General features: G+C 38.7%; 1 protein-coding gene across 6 annotated transcripts in view; it reads left to right on the plus strand.

Annotated features, from left to right (window-relative positions):
• Positions 1 to 25,501, plus strand: part of LOC138743380 (glutamate receptor ionotropic, delta-2-like) — a 338,391-nt gene that overhangs the window by 36,017 nt on the left and 276,873 nt on the right. For 4 of the 6 annotated variants that reach the window (XM_069898672.1, XM_069898668.1, XM_069898669.1 and 1 more), the window contains exon 2: positions 22,790 to 22,945. In XM_069898672.1, coding sequence (XP_069754773.1) covers positions 22,828 to 22,945 — 118 coding nt within the window. In that variant the 5' untranslated portion in view covers positions 22,790 to 22,827. Of the gene's footprint in view, positions 1 to 18,462; positions 18,542 to 18,581; positions 18,711 to 22,789; positions 22,946 to 25,501 lie in introns of those variants that run through there. The other 2 variants (XM_069898671.1, XM_069898670.1) reach the window with 2 other exon arrangements.

A 25,501-nucleotide genomic window follows, 5' to 3' on the forward strand; every position in this document is an offset into this window, starting at 1 on the left:
TAGAAGGGCTTCTCTTTTCTTTCTGTGACAATGACATTTTACTGATACAAATCAAAGCTTCATAAGTGCAGGTAAGTTGAGGACTCAGAATTAAATATGGAAGTTTCAGGCAAATTGTCCAGCTGTAATTTGTAATTTTGGATGTAGCTGGACTCTTTGTGGGGTGTAACAATGGAGTAGGGACTTGCAGAGCATTTAAAATGGGGGACTGGTGTAGGATTTTTAAGATGATATGTTTAATTGGAAACTTCCTAGTTCTGAGGGTGAATGGTAAGAATAATGTCATTGTTTATTTTTGATTATTTGCCTTTGCAGTAATGATTTTATTATTTAACATAATTAAATGTGCTTGAGGTTTTAAAAAATATTTTAGTAGTTGTTAAGTGTTTCTGAATATCAAGAATCATCTCAGGCCCTAAACACTGGTTACGTTTTACTGCTTGCTGAGTTTCTCGAGCATTTTTGTCTATGGCACATTAAAAAATCTTGACAGCTGTGTCAGTATTGAGATCTTGCTGCCAAAATAGTCTCTTCACTCATCCCAGAGTAGTTTCAACCAGCAAGGCTTCCTTTCTGGTTAGAGGCAAGTTTGGAATGCAGTATCAGCATTATTCAATGGTGGCTACATGCAGCTAAATTAATTCAATATATAGGAAATGTAACAAAGAGCAATACAACACAGCAATAGGCCCTTCAGCCCACAGTGTTTGTGCCAACTATGAGGCCAAATTAAACTAATCCTGTTTGACTGTAGTCTATAGTCCATCAATGTCCATGTGTCTCTTTAACTGACTCTTAATTATTGCAATCCTATCTGCTCATTTCTATCACTTCCCCTGGCAGTGCATTCTAGGCATCTTGTACTCTCTGAGTAAAACAAAGTTCATATCATCACCTTTTTCCCTTTCACGTTAAAGCTATGCTCTCTAATATTTGATATTTGCATCCTGAAGGGGATAAAACTCCGACTGTTACCCTCTATGTGCCTCTCACAATTTTAGATACTTCTGTCCAGTCACTACTCAGTCTCCGATGTTCCAATGAAAACAATCCAAGTTTGTCCAGCTTCTCTTGATATTCTCTAATCCAGGCAACAGCCTGGTGAAACTCTTCTGCAGCCTCTCCAAAGCCTCCATATCCATCGTCTACTGCAGATACCATCTGTTATGTTCCATGTACGGATACCCTCTCATTGTCTCCACACAAAGCCCTGGAATGCCTGGACACCAAAAATGTCTTCATAAGGATGCTCTTTATCGACTGTGGTTTGGCATCACCTCAAAACTGATCAGCAAACTCCAAGACCTAGGCCTCAATAACCCACTGTGTAATTGGATCCCGGATTTCTTCACCTCCAGACCACAATCAGTGAGGATTGATAGAAACTGGAACATCACAGGGTAGTGTACTTAGCCTCCTGGTCCACTCGCTTTACACATATTACTGTGTGGCTCAGTATGACAATAACATCATCTACCAGTTTGCTGACAATACTGTGGTAGTGGGTTAAATAAAAGGGGGCATTGAGTCAGTATACAGGAGGAAATATGAAAACTTGGCTGAATGGTTTACTAACAACAACCTTGAACTGAATGTCACCAAAACCAAGGAGCTGATTGAGGACTTTTGGAGAGGAAAATCAAAGGTGTATGATTCAGTGGTCATTGGGAGGGTCAGTGGTGGAGAGAATGAGCAAATGTAAATTCCTGGAAGTCAGTATTTTGGAGGATTTTCCTGGATCCAACACATGAATGTCGTCGTGGTGAAAGCACATCAGCGCCTCTAATTTCTAAGAACTTTTTGGAAGTCTGGTATGACATTGAAAATCTTGGCATACTTCCCTAGATGTGTAGTGGAAAGGGAGCTGACTGGCCGTATTATGGCCTGGAATGGGGACTCAAATAGCTCTGAGCAGAATGCCCTGCAAAAGGTAAGTACATCACAGGCAAAACTCTCCCCACCATTAGGAACATCTACATACAACACTGCTGTTAGAGAGCTGCAGTAATCATTAAGGATCCACAGCACCCAGGATGTGCTCTGTTCTCATTGCTGCCATCAGGAAAGAGGTATAGATGCCACAAGACTCGTACCACCAGGTTCAGGAACAGTTGCTGCTCCTCCACCAACAGCTCATAAACAACAACATTAATCAGAGACTCTATTTAAAGACTATTGTTTTGCACATTATTTATTTATTTTCTCCATTGCACAGTCAGTTTGTGTGCACTTCTTTCTTTGTTTCCATTTTTCTCGTGTGTGTGTTTTTAATGAATACAATTTTTTTTTTGCTGATAAGTAGAAATTCTGCCTGGCCCACAGAAAAACAAATCTCAGGGTAATATGTATTATTAATAAATCTGAATTGCCCACCAAATTGTTTGGAAGAGGAAATTAGATATTCCCATTTCTGATGAAGGGTCTTCAACTTGTAAAATTAACCCTGTTTTTCATTACATAGGTGTTTCCTGACTTGCTGTGGGGTTACAGCAATTGTTAGCATCTGCAGCTCTTTGATCATCAATTTTTGATTCCATATTGCTTGGTCTGTATCTATTCTCATCCAATTACATTTGGCCTTTCACTAACTGCCTACTTTGGAATGATCCTTGTCCCTTTCTTTTGCTACTTGAAATGTTAAGATATGATCTCGGTTTTCTAGCTGGTCATCAATTGATACCTTCACCAATTAGCCTTGTTCCTGGTTCCTTTCCAGCAACAGTATCCTCCTCTTTGGGCTAGAAATCTATTGATCAAGAAAATTCACCTGAGCACACTTCAGAAACGGCTCTAGAATGTTACAAATCCTGGTCTCTATTTGGAAAAGTGAAGTCTTTACAGATTTGGCATTTTTCCCTGATAACTTGCCATTCAACATCACCCCACTACTTGGCAGCCAATTGAATAATCTTAGTAGTGTAGTTGAAGTACGCTATTCCTTAATTATAAAGGAGATATGTCATTGATTATTCCAGGATATTCTTTTTAGTACTGCAGTCTTCTTTCTTCCCTCCCATGCGTTTTCTGAAAATCTTGCATTGAGGAAAGTTGCTGCTTCTTTTGTTATCCAAATTTTTGTTTTTGCCATGATGTTTTAATCCCTCGTGGTCAATTTCATCTGTAGCTTGATAATCACATTAAATACATTTCTTGTATTTATGCATGTGTGCTATAAACTTGAATTCTCTCTTAGATTGGCCTTGTCTATAAACCTATCCCTTATTCTGGTGCTATTTAACTCTCTCAATCACTTTTGATTTTTTTGAACGCCAGCTTCATTTGACATCTCTCTGTCAAATCACGCTACAAGCAAACCTCACTGTGAAGACATTGTTCCTAAAAGTGGTCCCAGTAATCTGTAACCTATCATTTTAATGACCCTTCATGACTAATACAAATCTACTTACTTCCTTTTGGCAAAATTGTGTTCACTTTTCATTAACATAAAGGATGCAAAATCAATAGACTTTTCATTACATAGTGGCTGCCGTCTGAAGCATAACATATGAGTAGTGTCATATCAGTTTAGCAGACTTTTAATACAAGGCTGTGTCTGAAGTTCAGCAAAGGAATTGTTGGTTTTTCACCTAGTCACCGCCAGTGGGCTGATCTCGCCTCAAACCGTGCATCTTGGCGCCTCACAGTTCAGCGGGCAGCAACCTCCTTTGAAGAAGACCGCAGAGCCTACCTCACTGACAAAAGGCAAAGAAGGAAAAACCCAACCCCAACCAACCAATTTTCCCCTGCAACCGGTGCAACCGTGTCTGCCTGTCCCGCATCGGACTTGTCAGCCACAAACGAGCCTGCAGCTGACGTGGACTTTTACCCCCTCCATAAATCTTCGTCCGCGAAGCCAAGCCAAAGAAGAACAAATATGGTACAGTATATCTTTCTTTAATGTGTGATGAAGTGGCAAACATTTGGTTGTCAAATCTCATAGACTAAAATTTTCACAAGATGATTTTAATTTAGCTGGTTTCTGATTTTGAAGCATTTGAAAGCCATTCTTAGACCAAGATTATCCACATCACCTTTCATTATGTCTGTAGATCCAAACCACATCTCTGCTGCAATCTGAAAATTCTCCTCTTCAGTGTGCAAAGCCATCATTGTAAAGTCTGTACCTTGTAAAGTTTTATTCTTGGTGTGCAATGGAAAATTTAGCAACATTAGACAGTTGTGAAAAGAAGAGTCCTGTACGCATGTTGGTAGTTGTATTGTTTGCTATCTTGGTCAACATTGGCTAGACCAAGAGAGTGAGCAAATTTTGTAAATACTTTTATTCCATCAAAAAAATTAAAACAAATATTGTAGATACTGAAATCTGAAATAAAAACAAAAATTGCTGGAAACACTTAGCTGCTCAGAAAGCAACTGTGGAGAAAGAAAATGGACCCCTTCCATGATTGAATATCACTGCCTTGAAATGCCAATTCTGCTACTTCCCTACAGATACCTGTTGAAAACCCCCAATATCCCATGCTCTTCCACCAAAACTGGTCAGTTCTGATACAACCAGGAAAATTTGAAATCCAGCAACTTCAGAGAATTAGCTTTTCCAGTTTATATATTAAACAGAAATATGTATACTTTGTAACTGTTACTAAATGTAAAGCAGCATGACTCAATTTGAGAATGTATGTGACTAGTGGAGTGCCTCAGAGTACTGGGTTCATTGTGGTTTGTCATATCTATTAATGATCTGGATGATGGGCTCGTAAATTGGATTAGTAGGAATACGGATGATACTAAGATTGTTGGTGTTGTGGACAGTGAAGAAGGTTTTCAAAGCTTACAGTGAGATATAGACCAATTAGTGGAGTGGGCTGAAAGATGGCAGATGGAATTTAATGCTGGTAAGTGTGAGGTGCTGCATTTTGGTAGGACTAATCAGCAAAGTTCATACATGTTAAATGGTAGACAATTAAGGAGTGCATTAGGACAAAGGGATTTAGGAATTGTGGTACATAATTCCCTGAAAGTGGAGTTACATGTAGATAGGGTGGTGAAGAAAGCTTTTGGTATGTTGGCCTTCATAAATCAGAGTATTGAGTACAGGAGTTGGGATGTCATGATGAAGTTGTATAAGGCATTGTTAAGGCATTGTAAATTTGGAATACTGTGTGCAGTTTTGGTTGCCAAATTATAGGAAGAATATCAACAAAATAGGGAGAGTGAAGAGAAGATTTACAAGAATGTTGCCTGGGTTTGAGTTATAGGGAAAGGTTAAACAGGCTAGGACTTTATTCCCTGGAGCGTAAAAGATTGAGGGGTGATATGATAAAGGTATTTAAAATTATGAGGGGGACAGATTGAATAAATGAGGATAGGCATTTTTCATTGAGTTTGGGGGAAAAGGGGGAAAAGTTTAGGGAAAATATGAGGGGGAATCTCTTCATTCAGAGGGTGATGGGAGTGTGGAATAAACTTTTGGCTAAAATGGTAGATGTGGGCTCGATTTTAATGTTTAAGGAAAAGTTGGATGAGAGAGGTATGGAAGGTTATGGGCTGGGTGCTGGTCAATGGGACTAGGTGGAAGAAGGTGTTTGGCATGGGCTCAAAGGGCTGAACTGGGCTGTTTCTGTGCTGTAATTGTTATATGGTTATATGTAAGTTGTTCTCATCTTCAAAACAATTAACTGGATAGCTGGAGACATGAGGTTACAGATGCTGAAATCTGTAGCAAAAAGCAATCTGCTGCATGAACTCAACAGGTCAGGCAGCATCTGTGGAGGGAAAGGAAATATCAGTGTTTCAAGTTGAGACCCGTTAACGTTGGCAATATCTTTCCCTACATAGATGCTGCTTGACCTGCTAAATTCCCCAGAGCAGATTTTAACCAACCAGCTATCAATTTAGTTGATCTGTCTCTCCTCCCCTCCAGCTGCATCTTTAGAATAAACATTCTCACTTCTGAACCGCTGTGGAACCATGTTCGATTGACCTAAGCCTATGGAGGTTGTCTGAGCTGGGTTCCCAATGAAAGCCTGGGACAGAATGAACTCAAGGGACAGTCACTGATTTTAGGACAACAGAAAATCTGCCCCATTGATTTTTTTTTCATTACCAATATTACCAATATTAAAACAGCAACTGACCTGCCACATTTGTTTGATTTCATGTACCTCTTCTGTAAGTAGGGCTGCTGCTCTCTATTCAGAGATTTATGTTTAATTCTTTGAAGTTTGACCATCTGCAACAGGTTCAGATTTCGACATGTGTGTCTTTGCCACTGTGGTCTATTGAGCTGTTGAGAATTGATCTTTTTTTAGCAGTTTTAGACCTAGTTGTAGCGACTGACTGCATTAATTAACTGGTAGTATTCAAAGTCATTTCTCATTTCACAGATGTTTCATGCAAATATACACTTCCAATTTTCCCCAAATCCCTTCAGCATTATTAAATACAAGGCATCCCCTGTGATCTAAGCATTTTCATACTTATTATGTACCTGTTGAGAATATTGGAAAAAGACAAACTTGGGATGTTAGAAACCTAATGTTAATTGGCTTTTATGCTTTATTTTTGTCTTTGATAGTGTGAGGAACTAATTGATGGAAGAGCGGTAGAAGATGCAAACTGAACAGTCTTCATTTCTAGTTCAACACTATTTATACAAATCTTTAGACATTGAAGTGTCTGAGACCTTTTCATAAAGCACGGATAACAAACCAAAGAGGGAACTATTGGGAAGACTGGTCAAAAATGTGGTCAATAGGATTAATTTGAAGAAGGGATAGAGAGTAAAAAGCAGAAAATTCCAAAGGCACAGAACTGGGGTTAAAGCATTGTTTCAGTAAAACTCCAGTTACAGCGGCCTACAAAAATAGGGTTATGCAGTAGTTTAAACACGAGAACTTTAAATGGTCTACAACTTTTAGGTTTGTGGAACAATGAACAGAGAGCCCAGAAAAACAGTCTCAGTGAAGGGCCCTGACCCAAAACATTGTCAGACCATTTGTACACATCGATGCTGCCTGACCCCTGAGCTCCAGCTTCTCATTGTTTGCCAGAGAGCCCAGTGGAGTTTGATAACGATGGATTTGGTATTGTGGGAGATAAGTAAACAAAGAGCAGGGATTCTAAACAGCCTATTGCTAATGAAGGAAGGTGGTCTGGCAGAGATTTGGAGTACTTTATAGTGATCATTTTCACACTTATCTTCTGGAGTGGCCATTCACACAGGAAGGACGTTTACACTACATACCTGAGTCGTAGTCATTTTGAAGGCTGGATGTCAGTTGACATTGACATGTCATCCCAGTCACCTAGCTTATTGTTGTGGACTGCTTGCAGTTCAGTTTAGAAAGTAGGCAGTCTGCAAAATTGTCTAGGGCTGCCTCAGGAAAAAAATTCAGAACGGGAATGAGTCATTTACTTCTGTTCCAAACTTTTTACATAGCCTGCATTGTGGGAATTTTGGAAAAAATTCCTGTTACACAGGGGCTATGTAAAAACCATAGTAGAGTCAGTTTGTGGCAAATGTGGTAGGTAGAAACAAACAATTATTCTGATGGAGATGAGATTGGATCCAGCATCATAGGGGTTGTAGATACTCCACTTCATTCTGATGGGAGGAAACAGAGTCATTATCAAGGATATTATATTTTTGGCTCAGGCTAAAGGTAGAGGAGTAGAAGTGCATTCTTTCTCACATCTGCTAAACATTTAAATCATATTTTACATTTAGACATATAGCATGGTAATAGGTCATTTCAGTCCTCAAGTCCATGCCTCCCAATTTGTACCCAATTAACCTACATCTCCAGTATGTTTTGAACAGCAGGAGGAGCCCCTGGGGAAAACCCATGCAGACATGGGGAGAACGTACAAAGTCGAATTTGAACCCCTGTCCCGATCGCTGGCTACGCCAACTATGCTGCCCTATCAAAATAATATTCCATGCAAACTGTTTGTGACTTTATTGATTCCATTCTACTGAACTCAGTGGAGCCATAATATAATAGTAGAATGCAAAAGAGTTTCTATTACTGTGATGTGAGCATTGGAGCACAAATCAAACCCATTCAGCACTTCTAGTCTGTGCTGAACCATTTTTTTGCCTAGTCCCAGTAATCTGCATCCAATCCATAATCCTGTGTAACTCTCATATCCATGCACCTGTACAAATTCTTCTTAAATATTAAAATTGAGCCCATATTCACCACCTCAGCTGGCAGCTTGTTCCACACTCCCACCACTCTCTTTATGAAGTTTTACCTCGTGTATCTCACCTCCCCTCAGTGGGGAGAGAAAAAAGCCTATCTACATTTATTCACTCTGTCTCTTCCCCTCATATTTGCTCCAGGGAATAAAGTCCTAACCTGTTTAACCTTTCCTTGTAACTCAGTTCCTAAAATCTCGGCAACACCCTAGTAAATCTTCTCTGCACTCTTTCTATCTTATTGATATCTTTCATGTGGCCAGAACTGTGCACAATACTCTAAATTTGGCCTCACCAATGTCTAATACAACTTTAACATAGCATCCCAACTCCTGTACTCAATACTTTGATTTATGAAGGCCAATATGCCAAAAGCTCTCTTTACCCCCCTATTCACCTGTAATGCCACTTTCAGGGAATTAGGTATCTTTAATCCCAGATCCCTTATTCTACCACTCTCTTTAGTGCCCTATCATTTACTGTGCATGTCCTTTCTTGGTTTGTCCTTCCAAAATGCAACACATCACACTTGTCTGCATTAAATTCTATCTGCCATTTTTCCATCTGGTTCAGATCTCTCTGCAAACTTTGAAAACCTTTGCTGTCCACAATGCCTCCATCGTAGTATCATCTGCAGACTTGATGATCCAATTTACCACATTATCATCTGGATCAATAATGTAGATGACCAACAACAATGGTCCAGCACCAATCCCTGAGGTATACGACTAATCATTGGCTTCCAGTTTTAGAAGCAATCTTCCACCACTAACTACTCTTTGGCTCCTCCCAACCAGCCATTGCGAATCCACTTCATTACTTCACCATGAATACCTTGTATTTGAACCCTTCTGACTAACCTTCCATACATGTCCTTGTCAAAGATCCTACAAAAGTCCTTGAAGACCACATCTATGCCTTTCCTTCATCAACTTTTCTAGTAACCTAGACAAACTCTATAAGATTGGTTAAATACGACCCACCACCCACAAAGCCATGTTGACTATCCCTAATCAGTTTCTGATTATCCAAATAATTGTATATCCGATCTCTTAGAACACCTTCCAATAATTCACCTGCCACTGATGTCAGGCTCACCGGCCTATAACTCCCAGGTTTACTTTTGGAGCCTTTTTTAAACAATGTAACAGCATGAGCTACCCTCCAAATCCTCTGGCAGCACACTTGTGGCTAAGAACATTTAAATATTTCTGCCACAGCCCTTGCAATTTCTACACTGGCTTCGCTAAAGGTCTAAAGGAATATCTTGTTAGGCCCTGGGGAATTATCCACCTTTATTTGCTTTAAGACAGCAAGCACTTCCTCCTCTTTAATCTATATAGGTTCCATTACATCACTGCTTGTTTCCCTAACTTCCCATGACTCTGCCCATTTCCTGAATGAATACTGATGGGAACAAAAATTATGATATCCCCCTTCTCTTTTGGCTTCATACAAAGTCAACCACTCTGATCTTCCAGGGGACTAATTTTGTCCCTTACTACTCTTTTACTCTTAATATACCAATATAAACCCTTAGAATTTTCCTTCACATTGTCTGCCAAAGCAACCTCGTGTCTTTTTTTTAGCTTCCCTGACTTCTTTCTTGAGGTTTTTCTTCCTTTTTGTAGATTCATCAAATACCGCATTTGCTCCATGTTGCCGAAACCTGTTAGACACCTCTCTTTTCTTCCAAACCAGATCCCTAATATCCCTCAAAATCCAAGGTTCCTATGCCTGCCAACTTTGCCTTTAATCCTGATAGGAGGATATAAACTCTGTACTCTCAAAGTTTCACCATTGAAGGTCTTCCACTTATCTCAAACAACTTAGCCAATCTACGCATTCTAGATCATTTCTCATTTCCTCAAAATTGGCTTTTCTCCAATTTAGAATCTCAACCTGAGTCTCAGACCTACTTTATAATTAACTGGAAACTAATGGCATCATGATCACTGGATTCAAAATGTTCCCCTGCAAAAACTTCTGTCACCTGTCCTGTCTTGGTCCTTAATAGGAGATTCAGTGCTGCACTCTCTCTAGTTGGTTTCTCTGTATATTGATTTAGAAAACTTTCCTGAACACATTTGACAAATTCCAAGCCATCCAGCCCTTTTATAGTAAAGGAGTCCCTGTCAATATGTGGAAAATTTAAATCTCCTCTATCACAACCTTATGTTTACTGTAGCTGTCTGCTATCTCTCTGCAGACTTGTTCCTCCAATTTTTGTTGACTATTAGGCGGTCTATAAAACAACTGCATGAGTGTTGTCATACCTTTCTCTTTCCTCAGCTCCACCCATATAGCCTCAGTAGATGACTCCTCTGGTATCTGTCATGCCTGAGCACAGCTATGATATTTTCCCCGACGACCAATGCCACTCCTCTCCCTTTCTTACCCATCCCCCACCCCCATTCTATCGCATCTAAAGCAATGGATGCCCAGAGTATTGAGCTGCCTGCCCTGTCCCTCCTGCAACTAATAGCTAAAATGTCATAATTCTATGTGGCAATCCATACTAAGCTCATCTACCTTTCCTACAATACTCCTTGCATTGGAATAGATGCATGCACCTGAGAACACTTCCACCACATACAACCCATTGACTTCTAAAGATGCATACAATTTTCACATCATCAAGCCTTCTTGCAGGATATCAGTCCCCTCCAGTTCAGATGCAAACTGACCCACCTTCTCTGAAAGAGAGCCCAATGAACCAGAAACCTGAAGCCTTCCTTCCTGTACCATGTATTTAGCCAGGCATGGGTAGCAATCCTGAGATCACAACCCTGGAGGTCTGTCCTTCAACTTATCGTTTAATTCCTTGAACTCTCCTAGCAGGACTCTTCACACTTCCTACCCACGTCATTGGTTCCTATATGGACTACGACATCTGGCTGCTCAACCTCCTCCCTTAGAATGCTGTGAACTTGATCTGAGATATCTCAGATCCTGGCACCAGGGTGGCAACATACCTTCCGGGATACTTGCCCTCTTCCACAGAATCTCTTATCTGTCCCCCTAACTATGGAATCCCTCTCACTACAGCTCGTCTCTTCTCCTCCCTTCCCTTCTTAGCCATAGGACCAGGCACCATGCCAGAGATGTGATCACTGTGGCTTGCCCCTGGTAGGTCCCCCCAATCATATCCAAAATGGTATACTTGTTATTGGGGGGAATAGCTACAGATGTGCCCTGCACTCCCTGCCTGTTCCCTTTCTATCTCCTGGCTGTTACCCCTCTAACCACCTTCTGCCTCCTAGGTGTGATAGTGTTCCTGTAACTCCTATTTGCCACCAAATGATCCAGAGCTCATCCAACTCCAGCTCCCATTCCTTAGCTATTAGCTTGTCAGGAGCTGCAGCTGGATCCACTTTTCACAGATGAAGTCATGAGTGATCCTGCTGGCTTCCCTGATGATCCATATTCTGCAAGAAAAGCTTTTCCCTAGCCTTGGCTTCCTTTCCCTCTGTTTATTACTTATAATCAATGAGGTATGCTCAATGGATATGGAGCAGTGGGGGAGAAAGGCAAATGATGATTGTCAGGACTTGATTGATGGTTTCTTGAGAGATTGATAAGAGGGTCACTTGATTGTTACACTGCCTACATTGTCTGCAGGTTAACTGATTGTCGATTTGCCAAGAATTTGGAAGATAGGCCCAAATTTATGAAGTCAGGTGACGTTGCCATTATTGACATGGTTCCAAATAAGCCCATGGGTGTGGAGAGCTCTTCTGAATATCCACCTCTAAGTTGCTTTGCCATCTGTTTCATGAGAGAGACTGTGCTGGCTGTGGGTCTGATCAAGGCAGTCAATAAGAAAGTTGTGTTAAGAACCACCAAGACTCCCGTTAAAGTATTCTGAAAGGGAATAGCACCACCGGCCACCAATATACATCAAACCTTAAGACAGACACCACTGAAATGCTCATCTCAGTTTTGATGAGAAATGTTAATGAGTATTTTGGATTTTTTTTAAATGGTGGAAAAGGTAATCTTGTTTTAGAAACTCGTTGATAATGGGGAATGTCTAGAGTGACCAATGGTAATATTCTTGCATGCAAGGATAATTCTGCAGTTATACTTAGTTTTGAAATTTCAAATTTATTGTCACATGTACCAGGGTGCAGCAAGGAAGTTTGTTTTGTGAGCAGTCTCGCTAGACCTCCCATAAATAGTACCAGAAGTAAAAATATCCTTATAAAGTTCATGTCTGACGATGGACAGATGCATTGTGGTTATAGAAGATTTCATGTTATCTTTGCATGGGCCAAATGAGAGAAGGTATTAAAACTTTCAAGATATTGCCTTAACAATTTTGTCTGACCTCAAGGAGGATGACCACTTCTCTCTCCTTTTCCATCAGGCTTTCCCCCTCCACATCTACCCTGACCCCTATAAACCTCAAACATAATCCCTCCAGCCACTTTCCCATTCAGTTTCTTTAATGTGAATATGGCTTGTGATATCCTTGATAGTTGTACAGTGTTTCATATATTATATTGTGAAACCTGCAGTCTTACATTTTTCCTCATCTTGTTGTCTAGCTACGACAGCATGCTTTGTCCAGAAGGAAGTCTAGGCTTTAGTGAATGGTGTTTGGTACTTTGATACTCAGGCTTTGTACCACCAAGACTGGGACAGATTAATTCCACTTCATTGTGCATAGAGGGTCCTGACTTCGAGGTATTTGATAAGGTACAACAAAATTAGCTGTTATGTTAGATAATGGTACGTATGTTTTGGGTAATTCAGCAGAAATGTAGTTAAAGGATAGCAAGCAGAGACACAGTAATAAAGTCTTTTTCAGATTGGCAGATGCTTACTGGTGAAATGTTGCAGAAATATCCACCAGCTTCCAGCTAATCACAACTTCTACAACCAATGAATGGAAAGGCAGTGTGTAACATATCCATGTTTTGTTGACCATATAAAAGGAAGGGAAAACGACTATGAGGAAGGTTTTTAAAAAAAACCTAAGTATAAAAACACAATGCTGGAGAAACTCATCAGGTCAAACAGTGTCCTTTATATAGCAAAGATAAGAATACATAACCAATGTTTCACGCTCTAGCCTTTCATTAAATTATGAGCAAAATGTAGGGAGGTGCCCAAATAAAATGGTGTTTTGTTTTGCTTGGGCACCCACCTGCATTTTGCTCATTCCTTGATGAATGGCTCAGTCCCAAAATGTTGGTTAATTATATTTATCTTTGTTACATAAGTACACTTATCCCATTATATACATAATGGGTGAGTGTCTCCAGCATTGTGTTTTCACTTTATTCAAGGTGTCTGCAGACTTTTGAGTTTTACTCTGAAGAAGTTAAGAGAATGGTTAAAAAGAAGTGAGATTATTCAGTTTGGAAGGAAGAACATTTAAACAAAAAAATTACACCTTTAAAACAGGGAAAGTTAATAAATATGGGTAGACAACAGAATCTTGTTCTGTTGCTTAATGAGATGCAGAAAGTGAATGCTTGTGTAGATAAGTTAGTCCTTTAAGGTAGGGAAAGCCTGGCACAAAAAAAAACATTGCCAAGGTTTATCAGGAGTTTGGTCAGATTATATTTAGAGTATTATTTACAGTTTTTGTCTCCATGCCTAAAAAGGATGAACTTGTCTTTGAGTTAAACAGGAAATTCTGCAGACACTGTGATTGTAGATACACTAAAGTGCTTGAGAAACTCGGCAGGTTATGCTGCGTCCATCAGACCTGAGCCTTTCATCAAGGTATGACCAATAAGCAGACAGGCACCTGTATAAAAGGTGGGAAGAAGGAGCAAGGGAGAAGCACAGGCCAACAGCCAAGGGGTCTTAGATGGATATGGGTGCGAGGGCACAAGAGAAAAAAGCTGAGAATGGATAGGGGAGGGGTAGTTGTGAATGGAGAGGGAATGGGGTGGGAGTTGGAAGAAGGGAGATAGAGGGTAAATGAAAGAGATATAGGGGAGGGGCCTAATGGAAATTAGTGATGTCGATGTTCATGCCATCTGATTGGAGTATGCCCAGAAGGAATACTGGGTGTTGCTCCTCCAATTTACAAGTGGTTTCATTTTGGCAAGGCGTGAAGCCATGGTCAGACATGATGGTATGGGATTGAGGTGTAGAATTGAAATGGTTGGCCACTGTGAAGACCGATAATTGGAGTCAAGAGAGCAAAACTGCTCAATGAAATGATCTTCCAGTCTGCATCTAGACTATTTGATCTTGACAAAGGGCTTAGGACTGAAATATTAGTTACGTAAACTTTGTTTCCTCTGGTCACTGCGTAACCTGTTGAGTTTCTCCAGCACTTTTGTGTATTACACACCACAATCACAGTGTCTGCAGACTCTCCTGTTTAACTCCTATAAGGAAATATATTAAGATTGGGCATGAGAATTGTGGTTCAGTAACTAGGTTGCAGTGCTGACAATCAAAGGAACTTGACTTTATGTCTAGGTTTTGCATTATGTCCTTTGAACAGAGGTAGACTTCACTTGTGCTCTGAAAACCTACTTCCAATGATGCTATTCCAGTCATTATATCCAACCAGATGGCATTAATGTCGTCTTCTCCAGTTTCACCTAGACCAATCCCCGTTCTCCCTCTCTTCCTTAATTCTGTCCCCTTTCCTTCAGCTCTCCATTCCCATATCTCTCCATTCATAGAGCCATCCCTCTTGTTGTGTCCTCCCTCCCTTATCCATGTATTGCCTCTTGCCTGTGCTTTTCTCTCTGCCCCCCCTTCCCATTTTATTCAGATGCCTGCCCACATTTTGCTCATACCTTGATGATGAATGGATCAGGCCCAAAACATTGGTTATTTATCTATATCTTTGCTATATAAAGTACACCATTTGACCTGCTGAGTTTCTCCAGCATTATTTTTTCTTTCAATCGCCGCGTCGGCAGACTTTTATGTTTTACTCCAGTCATTTTATCATTTTTTAAAACTTAGAAATATTAAACTTATAAACAGGTAAATGTGAAGAAAATTTGCTTTACATAAATTTGAGTTTCAGGACTTCCACACCACAGTGAAAATGAATTGTAGGCCTTTGTTTGAGAATGGAGTTTGTTGATCAAAATTAGCTGACATCCTGTATTACTGTTATGAATTGATTTGTTTTTAAGTGCTTTGTCATTGAAATCTTGCCTCAAGCTTGATTCTACATCTACGGGGAAGGACATTGCCCTGCACTGTTTATTTGTGTGTAATTTGCATTCTAATTGGCACTTTCTATCTCCTTCCCAGTTTTGCTTCATTAATAAATTTGATATTGCCTTAATTTATTACCTGCCCAAAAAACTTGAAAAAAATTGAACATATAAATCTCTTACATGCAGATATCATAAATTTTGTTTCCTGTTAATGCAGTGTTTGGTCAATGTCTGTGTTAACATTTATGGGAGTGAAGCCATAGGGAGATCAATTTTTAGTGAAGAATATCTCACATTAAAACTGTGCTTTGGTTATTATACGCTTCACCTTCTCTTTCTCTTTGGCTTGGCTTCGCGGACGAAGATTTATGGAGGGGTAAATGTCCACGTCAGCTGCAGGCTCGTTTGTGGCTGACAAGTCCGATGCGGGACAGGCAGACACGGTTGCAGCGGTTGCAAGGGAAAATTGGTGGGTTGGGGTTGGGTGTTGGGTTTTTCCTCCTTTGTCTTTTGTCAGTGAGGTGGGCTCTGCGGTCTTCTTCCAAGGAGGTGGCTGCCCGCCGAACTGTGAGGCGCCAAGATGCACAGTTGGAGGCGAGATCAGCCCACTGGCGGTGGTCAATGGGGCAGGCACCAAGAGCTTTCTTTAGGCAGTCCTTATACCTCTTCTTTGGTGCACCTCTGTCTCGGTGTCCAGTGGAGAGCTCGCCATATAACTCGATCTTGGGAAGGCGATGGTCCTCCATTCTGGAGACGTGACCCACCCAGCTTCACCTAAGGCCGAGTGAAAAAATCTCTAATTGTTTCAGTTTCTTCACCTCATTAGGTAACAGTAATTGCAACCCTGTTTACAACTGTTGTGAGAGTACCATCACCACAAGTCAGAAAGCCATCCAGATATAACAGGGGACATGAATGTTGGCTTATTCAACATCAAGTAAACAAAGATTTGCTAATGAGACAAGTGACTGCCCATGGTTCACCTTATCATTGAACTCCTGGTCTGATATTTAATTAAGGTTCTGCCTTCTGATGCTGACATTTTGGTCTCCCATTTGTTTATTTAATTCCTATCTCCTTTATTCTTTAGTGGCTCACAATATTTATTTATTTCAAAAGACTCTTGGGATGTCCGATGGTTCGCTGGCTTAGTTTATCATAGGTTAATTACTGTTTCACCTTGACTTAATGGATTAAGAAATTCATGTTTCAATAAAACGTAGAAATATTTTCACTTCAGATTTCAGAATTTAGCTCATCTCCTGACTTCACTTTGTGAAAAGTCACAGGAGAATTCACTGGTGCATAACACACTTAATGGAAAACAAATCTGATTATTTCATCAATCTCTTGGCTCTTTCCTATAATTACAAGCTTGAAAAGTGGAGACTCAAGAGACTGTAGAGACTGAAATTGAGCTGCTGAAAGATGTCAGCAGGTCGGGCAGCATCCGAGGAGCCACTCTTCATTTCCCTCCATAGATTCTGGCTGACTCACTGAGCTTCTCCAGCAACTTATTTTTTCCTGGCTAGCTTGAGAAGTGTTTGTTTACTACAGACTTTTACTCTCTGCCATTCAGTTCTCTTGGAATCCGTATTAACACTTATTTTGTGCCAAAAGTCTTGGTTTTATTTTCAACAAATAATGCATGTGATGCTTTAGTAAATTTCTTTGGTGATGTTTGGAAACTCTATTTAGTCTATTAATCCATCATATTATTTGCTTCAATAAAATGTTTTACTGGCCATCAGGCATGATCTCTCTATGCTCAATGATATGTCCTGAAGGACATGGTCATGGGTTACCATATATTACTATATGGTAATCCATGATGGTATTTTATATATAAATATATACAGGGTATGTGTGTGTATATGTGTGTGTGTGTGTGTGTATATATATATGTATGTATATATATATATATATATATGGATATGTATGTATATATATGTGTGTGTGTGTGTGTGTATATGTATGTGTATATATGTGTGTGTTTGTGTGTGTGTGTGTGTGTGTGTGTGTATTTTTTTGCAGGAGAACCATAAATTTGGAGGAGCTGAATAATTCTTTGTTAATAATGCATATGCAAAGCCCAATATCTCATCCAGATATTACTGATTCCATTACCTCAGAACTTTTTTCAATACCTAAACAAAAGCATCAGGTGTGTCCACCCTAGATCCTGATTAGCTTTTTTTCTATTAGTTTTTTTCTCTCTAATTTCTTCAATTAATTAAGATACCAAGTGAATTTAATATAGTGGAGACTTTTTATACTTGAACAAATCATAGGGTTTACAATCACATTGATGTTCTTTAGAGTCAAATTGCAACAAAAGTTGGAGTGCTTTGGAAAATGTAATACCACTGAAGAAGGAGAATGAGTGGGTGTTGCCTGGCACAGGCATCATGGTGTCTTCCCATGTGTGCTGGCGGTCAAATGAGAGTTTGGTTGAGATTTTGAAAGGGAATAGAAGTTTAGCTGGCATGAACTCTTGGCATGGGTAGTTTTTACTTCTCTTTTCCCCACCAACATTTTCTGAATTTTTTTCATCAGTGCTAAAATAGAAATTCATGCTGAAGTTTCAGTCACATAATCTCAGCTTTCCACTGCTGAGATAATGTCATCAATTGGTCATTGGCAGGACTTTTTTCTCTAGAGTTTTAAACAAAGATAGAACATTTACAATTCTCCAATCTTGTGTCTTACAAATTTGAAATTTACTTTGTCATTACTTCTCTTGTTTTTAATGCTTTATTTATGCCTTGGGACTTTATACATCAGCAAATAATAAAGGTCTTTCTAATAAATATCAGATTTTTTTTACATACCTCTGTGGGATGTTTCCTCTTTTTCTTTCAATTTGTTGTTTTACAAAAGATGCTCTCCTTGTTTTCGTTTAAATATAATATTGGCTGAACTTTTGCACCTGCTAATGCTTGAACAGACTTTCCATGCCTTAGCTTCTGCAGGCATACCTACAAATCGGATGGTTTTGACACCAGGTTCCAGTCATTTGAAAATAACTGAGCTCTTATTCCAACCAATGTCCAGAAAAGGTAAATTCTGGAATGTTAACGTGGAGCTTGCAATCATTGAGCACATTCTTTCTCCACATTCTAATGCTTTGTCTTTCAACTCACTTGACTGGTGGTGTGCCAATTCAAGCTTTGAGTTGCACTGAGATCACAGAAGCTATTATCAATCCCAAGGCTCAACTACTTGAAATGTTAAGTGTTTCTTTTTCTATGGACACAGCTTGACGTGCTCAGTGTCCCCATTGATTTTGATGTTATTTCAGATTTCAAGAATCACTAGTTCAATCCAAATTAGGCTTGGGATTTAATTTATCTTCATTCTTGGCTAATCAATAATCAGAAAGTTAATGTGTTTTGCAGGTATAATACTTTGAGACAAAACTACATTTGTTGATATTTCACCAGATTTTATCCCACCCATTTTCCCAGTTGACACTTAACCTCTTCCTTCTGGACTTTTGATACAAGAGTATTCAGATCTGGACAAATAGATTAATACTCAGTCGACAGCTGAGAAATACACTGGAGAGAAGAAAAAAACTTGGGCAGAAAGCATTCCGGAGTTGTTAAATTAGCATACTTAACACATTATTTGCAACGCAATACAAACTGATAATGGTGGTATAAGCATTGAACGTGTTGGATCTGACCAATAAGAGGGGTTTTCAGCTCCACTGGCGGTGTAAAAATGTCCTGACGGAATTTATTAGTTAAATTCCATCCCATAATTTTTCCACCAAGACCCCCTACACATTTTTACAGAGCGGTTGCAGTCTAAATTGACCGCAGGCGCTCCGTAAAAAATATTGGGCTAATGAATATGATGTTCACCCTCCAACAAACTCCGCAACACAGGAAGGCAGTGTAAAGGCGCTTAGGAAAAGTGCTGTGTAAACGATCACTCTGGAGGTAAGTATGCACATTTTTTAAACAGAATTTTTTTCCTTTATTTCTGTGTAAAAAAAAAAAAAAAAAAAAAAAAAATCATAGATGAGAGAATTTGAAAGTATGAAGCAATGTTTTTGTCTACAATGCCCATAAGGTTTTCCTGAAGTTCTTCAATGGAATTTGCTGAAATTAAAGGGACAAAAAAAAATCAATCTCCAATCAGATGAAGAATCAGCCAATGAACCAGGAAGTGTAAATCAGAGATGGAATTGGATGCATAATTAATTGTGTGCACACAAGCAAAAAGATTATGGAAAAATATGATTGAGAGACAAGAAAGCAAGAAATTAAAAATTAAATATGATTTTACATTTTATTATTTGTAAATTTTCTCAACACTATTTAAAATCTGAAGGAGTAAGCTTCACAATTGGTATAATTAATTTCTATTGTCAAAAAGATTGTTTGATTGCAATGAGATTTATTAGTGCTGGTCTGGAAAAACCTTAACCTCATAATTTTAGTGGTGATGTGTCAGATACATAAAGCAATGCAGTGTTTTAAATGAGGTGCACATTATTTTTTTGCAGGAGAACCATAAATTTGGAGGAGCTGAATAATTCTTTGTTAATAATGCATATGCAGAGCCCAATATCTCATCCAGATATTACTGATTCCATTACCTCAGAAGTTTTTTCAATACCTAAACAAAAGCATCAGGAAATTCCTCTGGAAGGATCAGCCATCCAGGGTGTCTATTGATAAATTATTATGGGATTATGAAATGGGAGGTTTGAAGCTCACAGACTTCAAGAAATATTATTTCACCTCCCTCTTTGATGGAGGAGACGAGCCTTTTTGGGCAAAAAAAAATGCTGCATAAGGTTGGAGAAAGGATAAAAGAAGATATATTTCTATCTATTTATTTATATATATCGTACACACACATATATATAATATATAAATAATGGTAGTCAAAATTAATTTCAGGTGTATAAGCCCCCTTATTAAAACATAATTGATATTTGGAATAAAATATCAAATCAGGACTAAAGGGGGCCTATCTTCTAAGACTCCTCTAGTTCAAAATAGGTTTGTTCCTTTAACAATGGACAATAAAATCCTGGACACCAGGATTGAAGATTGTAATGAGCAGAGGCAACTAATGCCATTTCATCAATTAAAAACCAAATATGGCGTAACTAATAATACTATCTTCTGCTATTTTCAATTAAGATCTTATTTAAGGGACAAATTGGACCCAATGATGACCTTTCCATAGGGCAGAAAAGATTCTGGTTTGAAGGGGATTACAAAGACATTTATTTCAAAAGCATATTTCCTACTTCAAGGGCATACCCCAAAATGGGGGTTACAAATTTCTAGACAAAGATTGAATAATGAAAAAAGTGGTCCAACTTAAGTCAGGACAGCATGAACAATGCTATTAATATAAGGTATAGATTGCCACAATACAATTTTTTTGCACCAGCTGCAAAAATTACACAAATTAAAAATCAGAAATATCAGATTGATGTTTTAAATGCAGCGAAGAAACAGGAACCTCTTTTTGCATTCAACCTCGTCATGTTTCAAAGTGAAGCCTTTCTGGGAAGATTTGGGAAATCAATAAGATTTGATTTATACAGATACCGGAATTACTTATATTAGGAAATATAGCAGATGTAAGACCTAAAATGTTGAAACACCAATTAAAATTTGTAAAGATCGTGTTGGCGGTGTATTCCCATGCAGAAAATTACTTATAACCTTTGGAAAAAAATGCATTTTTTTTTCTAAAAAATTGGAGTCGTTATCTTCAACACATAAGTGTAGATTCTTAATTATGCCCCTCCACCGTCCCCCCACCTCCACCCTCGGCCCCCCCCTGCATCTGGGAGCCACCTAGGATTCTGGGTAAGTCAGGGCATTTATCCGTTGCCAGGAAATTGATGAATCCAATGAAATCTTTTTTTTTGTCTCTTTTTCTTTTCTCTCTTCAATTCTATTGACTATTTCTCTCCTTTTATTTCCCTGGGTGGATGGGAAGGGGAAGGGTTAGGGCTTGTTCTTGTTTTTTTTAATTTTTTTCCTACTCAAAATCAACATCAAATGATAAGATTATGTTTCTTTTAGGTAATTGATGTATTTCATGTTGTTTTGAAAATATAAATAAAATAATCAAAAAAAAACCCCAAAAAATGCATAGCAAATATTGTTAACCCCATCCTTATTGTGACAGGAAAAGTCAGACCAGACCAGATCTGCTGTAGAGTGAGACACATTTAAAATTAGTATGGATGTGGACCAGGTATAACATGGATAAACAAATTCACATGGAAAAGATTCATAGAATCACTGACTCATGGAGTACAACAGCAGGCCCTTTGATCGTCTAACATTCATTACACCACAGGTACACTGACCTCATTTCCATACCTCCGCATTTTTATCAACTGCAGCCCATATTCTACCACTCACCTATACATTAGTTGTTAATTAAATTGCCAACTCACACATTTTTAGGATGTTGGAGGAAACCAGAGTGCCAGGGCAAATCACGTGGCCACAGTATATGATGCCAGAAGTCAGTTTTGAACCCGGCTCCCTTGTTTAATGTGGCAGTACTTCCACGAGTTTAACATAAGGCCATGTGACAATAATGGAACCTTTACCTTTACCTTCTGCCCCAATTTGATCTGGATACCCTTCAACATTTTTGGCATGAAAATACAGTATAACAAATATATATTAGGAAAAAAAAGTAAATTCTGTTCACTACTTCCAGTTTGGGTTTTAACTTTAAACCCATGCATGTTTCAGGCATCTCTACTGTTTTAATCAAGGTGCATCATTGTTCTGCTTGTACATAATTAAAATTGAATGTCTTGCTGAAAATAATTGGATGTTTTTCAGAATACTGCCTAGGACTAAATCAATAAACCAATGATATCCTAAAAAAATAGAGTCAATGTGATTAAATGTAGACAATTAATTATTGCATGTCAGGAATTGTATCTGAATGTCATTTCATGGAAATTCATGGAACTACTGGAAAGTTCAGCTGCTTCAATTAGTTACCAATGATTTTTGTTCTCATTTATGTTTTTTACATAGCCTCTGCACTTTGGGAAATGATTCCCAATTCTGTGGAATGCAGTCTGTGTAAAAAAGATCGGAGCGGAAATAAGGGACTCATTCCCATTCTAAATTTTACCTCCTGGATCTCCAGTAAATTTTCCAGAATGCCTGCAGTCTAAAGTCTGGAAGCAACAGGCTAGTGAATAGCACATATTTGGAAGTTCCGCCTCTTTACTTACTGCACTTCCGGAATTCAGAGTAAACGCGCGTAATGAAATGGAGATTTTGAGTTTTTGTCACTAGTTGTGAACGGCCATCCTGGAAGGTAGGGGGAAAAAAAATTTTGAACAGAAGAAACCTGTAGATTCTATGAATAAATAAATAAACAAACAAAGAAATAAATAAGAAGAATGAATGTCTAAATCAGGCTCAAATAAATGGTTTTATGTTGATTTGGTTTCTTTCTTCAGGAGCAATTTTTGAAGAGACTGCCAGAAAAGATGACAAAATGTTTCGATTGGCTGTGGCAGAAATGAACATGAATGAAGAAATATTGCAAAATGAAAAGATAACATTCTCGGTCAGATTTGTTGATTCCAACAATCCATTTCAAGCTGTTCAAGAAGGTAAAATAACAATTTGTCAGCAATTTATTTCATTGACCTTTTGTTTGGGGTGATCTCTGCATGTAGCTTTTGTCATTTTCAGATTTGAAGATTTCCCATCTTTTGAGTTGGAAAAATACTTGATTTGCATCAAGTAAATATTGAGCTGGAGGATGATGAATTTTTGAGAAATATTGGTGGCATTATATTTTTCAATTTCTGTCAGAGCAGTTTAACATTTAGAGTTTAACGATCAAACTGCAGGCTCCACTTTGTTTTATAAAATCAATAAAGCTTTGAATATATTCTTCCCTCTCCATGGAATGGAAATGAATCTTTAACCTTTAAATTAACCTCCAGTAATAGCCTCCAAGTAATTGTTTGGACTTTCAGCTCTTAATTAAACAGGGTCTGTTCTTATGGCCTGCCTATTTATCTTCATTTTCAACTGATGTGAAGAGTAAACATTGGAACTATTTTAATAATAAATAATTTATGGGTTTTTTTTTCAATTGGAGCTCTTTGTATGTTGATGGCAATATCCTTCACTTCTTCTTTGCTATTGTCCAGCTGACTGAGGATGGCATTGCTTCTTTCCCTTTAACCTTGCAAGAAAATTTCCAATAATGGCACTTCTTCCCTCTACATTGTTGTCTCTAAGCTTCCCCTAATAGTCCCACTTTTGACTTGTATTTCTCAGCAGCACATGACTGACTGTGAGTAGGTTAGTTCCACCTGTAAAGTGATAACTCTCCACTTCCACACATCGGGTTGTAACCTGTTCTACATTGTGGGCAAGAACAGCTCTCTTCTTTAAATGGAAAGATTCTAATCCACCTACTTTGACTCAGTGGCTCTCTCAAATTATGTCATGTTTAAGCAGAGAAAGTTAGGAGTCATATATATATATATATATGATACTTCTGTAAAATTTGAAGAGGGTTGGTGAGCTTTTATAAATTATTTCCACATGACTTAGTATATTAATTTCCCTTCTGGACTATATTTTACTTCTTTTCTCTTTGTTGATGCAGACCACGTGAGTAATTTTCATCAATAAATTCTCAGAAAAGCCTTCTCAGTCTTTTTTTTAGAGTAGGTGGGATTTTATATAATAAAAATATATATTTTTTTGTAAATTTCAGTTTGAGGAAATATTCGTTAATTGTGCTGCAATGCAATATGTTATTTCATTGATTTTTCTACCTTTTGATAATGTTCTCCTCATGTACTGAATACCTATACTATGATTAATAAAAAAATTGAAAAAGAAAGAAAGAAACTGATGACACTCAGCTCTATCTCATCAGCTCCTTCAGTTCTTCTGTGTTTTCAGGCTGATTGTCTAACATTTAGTCATTCTTGTGGCCTCCTGTTAAACTGAGATGTTTGGGTCCTTCCTCTTTCCTCTAAATTGTGTTCCCCTTCCCTGGTTATTGTCTCACAAGGACAAGAAATAGTTGCAATGCTGGAATATTCTTTAATTTCAGTTGATTTTATGACACTATCACGTGAACCATTGTTCATCTCAATCCTCGCTTCAACATCTCTGTTGCTGTAACTATCATCCATCTTTATCATCTATATATTTAACTATTCCCATGCCTTGATGCTGCCCACAAAGTTCCACCTTCAGTAATTTTAAAGATCAAAAGTTCTATGTCTGTTATTCTAACTCCCAAGGATCAGTCATCCATATTTCCTCACCTACATCAACTTAGAATACAGAATCATATTTCAAGTCAAAGGAGTAGCCATGGGTACTCACATTGGTCCCAGCTATTCCTGCCTTTTTGTTGTCTATGTAGAGTTATCCATGCAAGAATCCTACAAGGCAAGGCTCCTCAACTCTTCATCTGCTACATTGATGACTACTTTGGTGTGCCTTATGCACCCACAATGACCTTGACAACACTATCCACTTTATTGCTAACTTTCACCCTGACATCAAATTCATTTGGTTCATCTCTGGGAACACTCTTGATCTCACGGTCTCCATCTTGGGAGATGAACTTTACAGACATTTTCTACAATCCCACAAACTCCTACAATCATCTTGACTACACCTCTTCACACCCTGTTCCCTGTCAGGATTCTATTCCTTTCTCTCAATTTCTGTCTCCATTCCATCACTCCCAGAATGAGGTCTTCCATTCTAGATTATCCGAGATGTCCACCTTCTTCAATAACCTTGCCTTTTGTTCTGCCATCATTATCTCAGTCCTTACCCATGTCTCCTCCATTTCTTGCAGATTTGCCCTGGCCCCCTCTGCTCCTAGATGTAAAATGGACAAGATACCCCTTGACATCACCTACCACCATGCCAGCATCTGCATTCAGCATAATATCCTCCACAATTTCCATCATCTACTACATGATCCCACCACTTGGCATATCTTCCCCTCTCCATTTTCTGCAGGGACTTCTCCCTCCATGACTCCCTCATCTACTAATCCCTTCCTACTAATTGCTCCCTTGCTGCCTTCTCCTGTGACTATAGGAAGTGCCACACTTGTGACCACACCTCCACCTTCACCACCATTTGGGGCCCTAAACAGTTCTTCCAAGTGAAGCAAC

Source organism: Narcine bancroftii, chromosome 9 (assembly GCF_036971445.1).
Source record: "Narcine bancroftii isolate sNarBan1 chromosome 9, sNarBan1.hap1, whole genome shotgun sequence".
In the NCBI taxonomy this organism is placed as follows: domain Eukaryota; kingdom Metazoa; phylum Chordata; class Chondrichthyes; order Torpediniformes; family Narcinidae; genus Narcine; species Narcine bancroftii.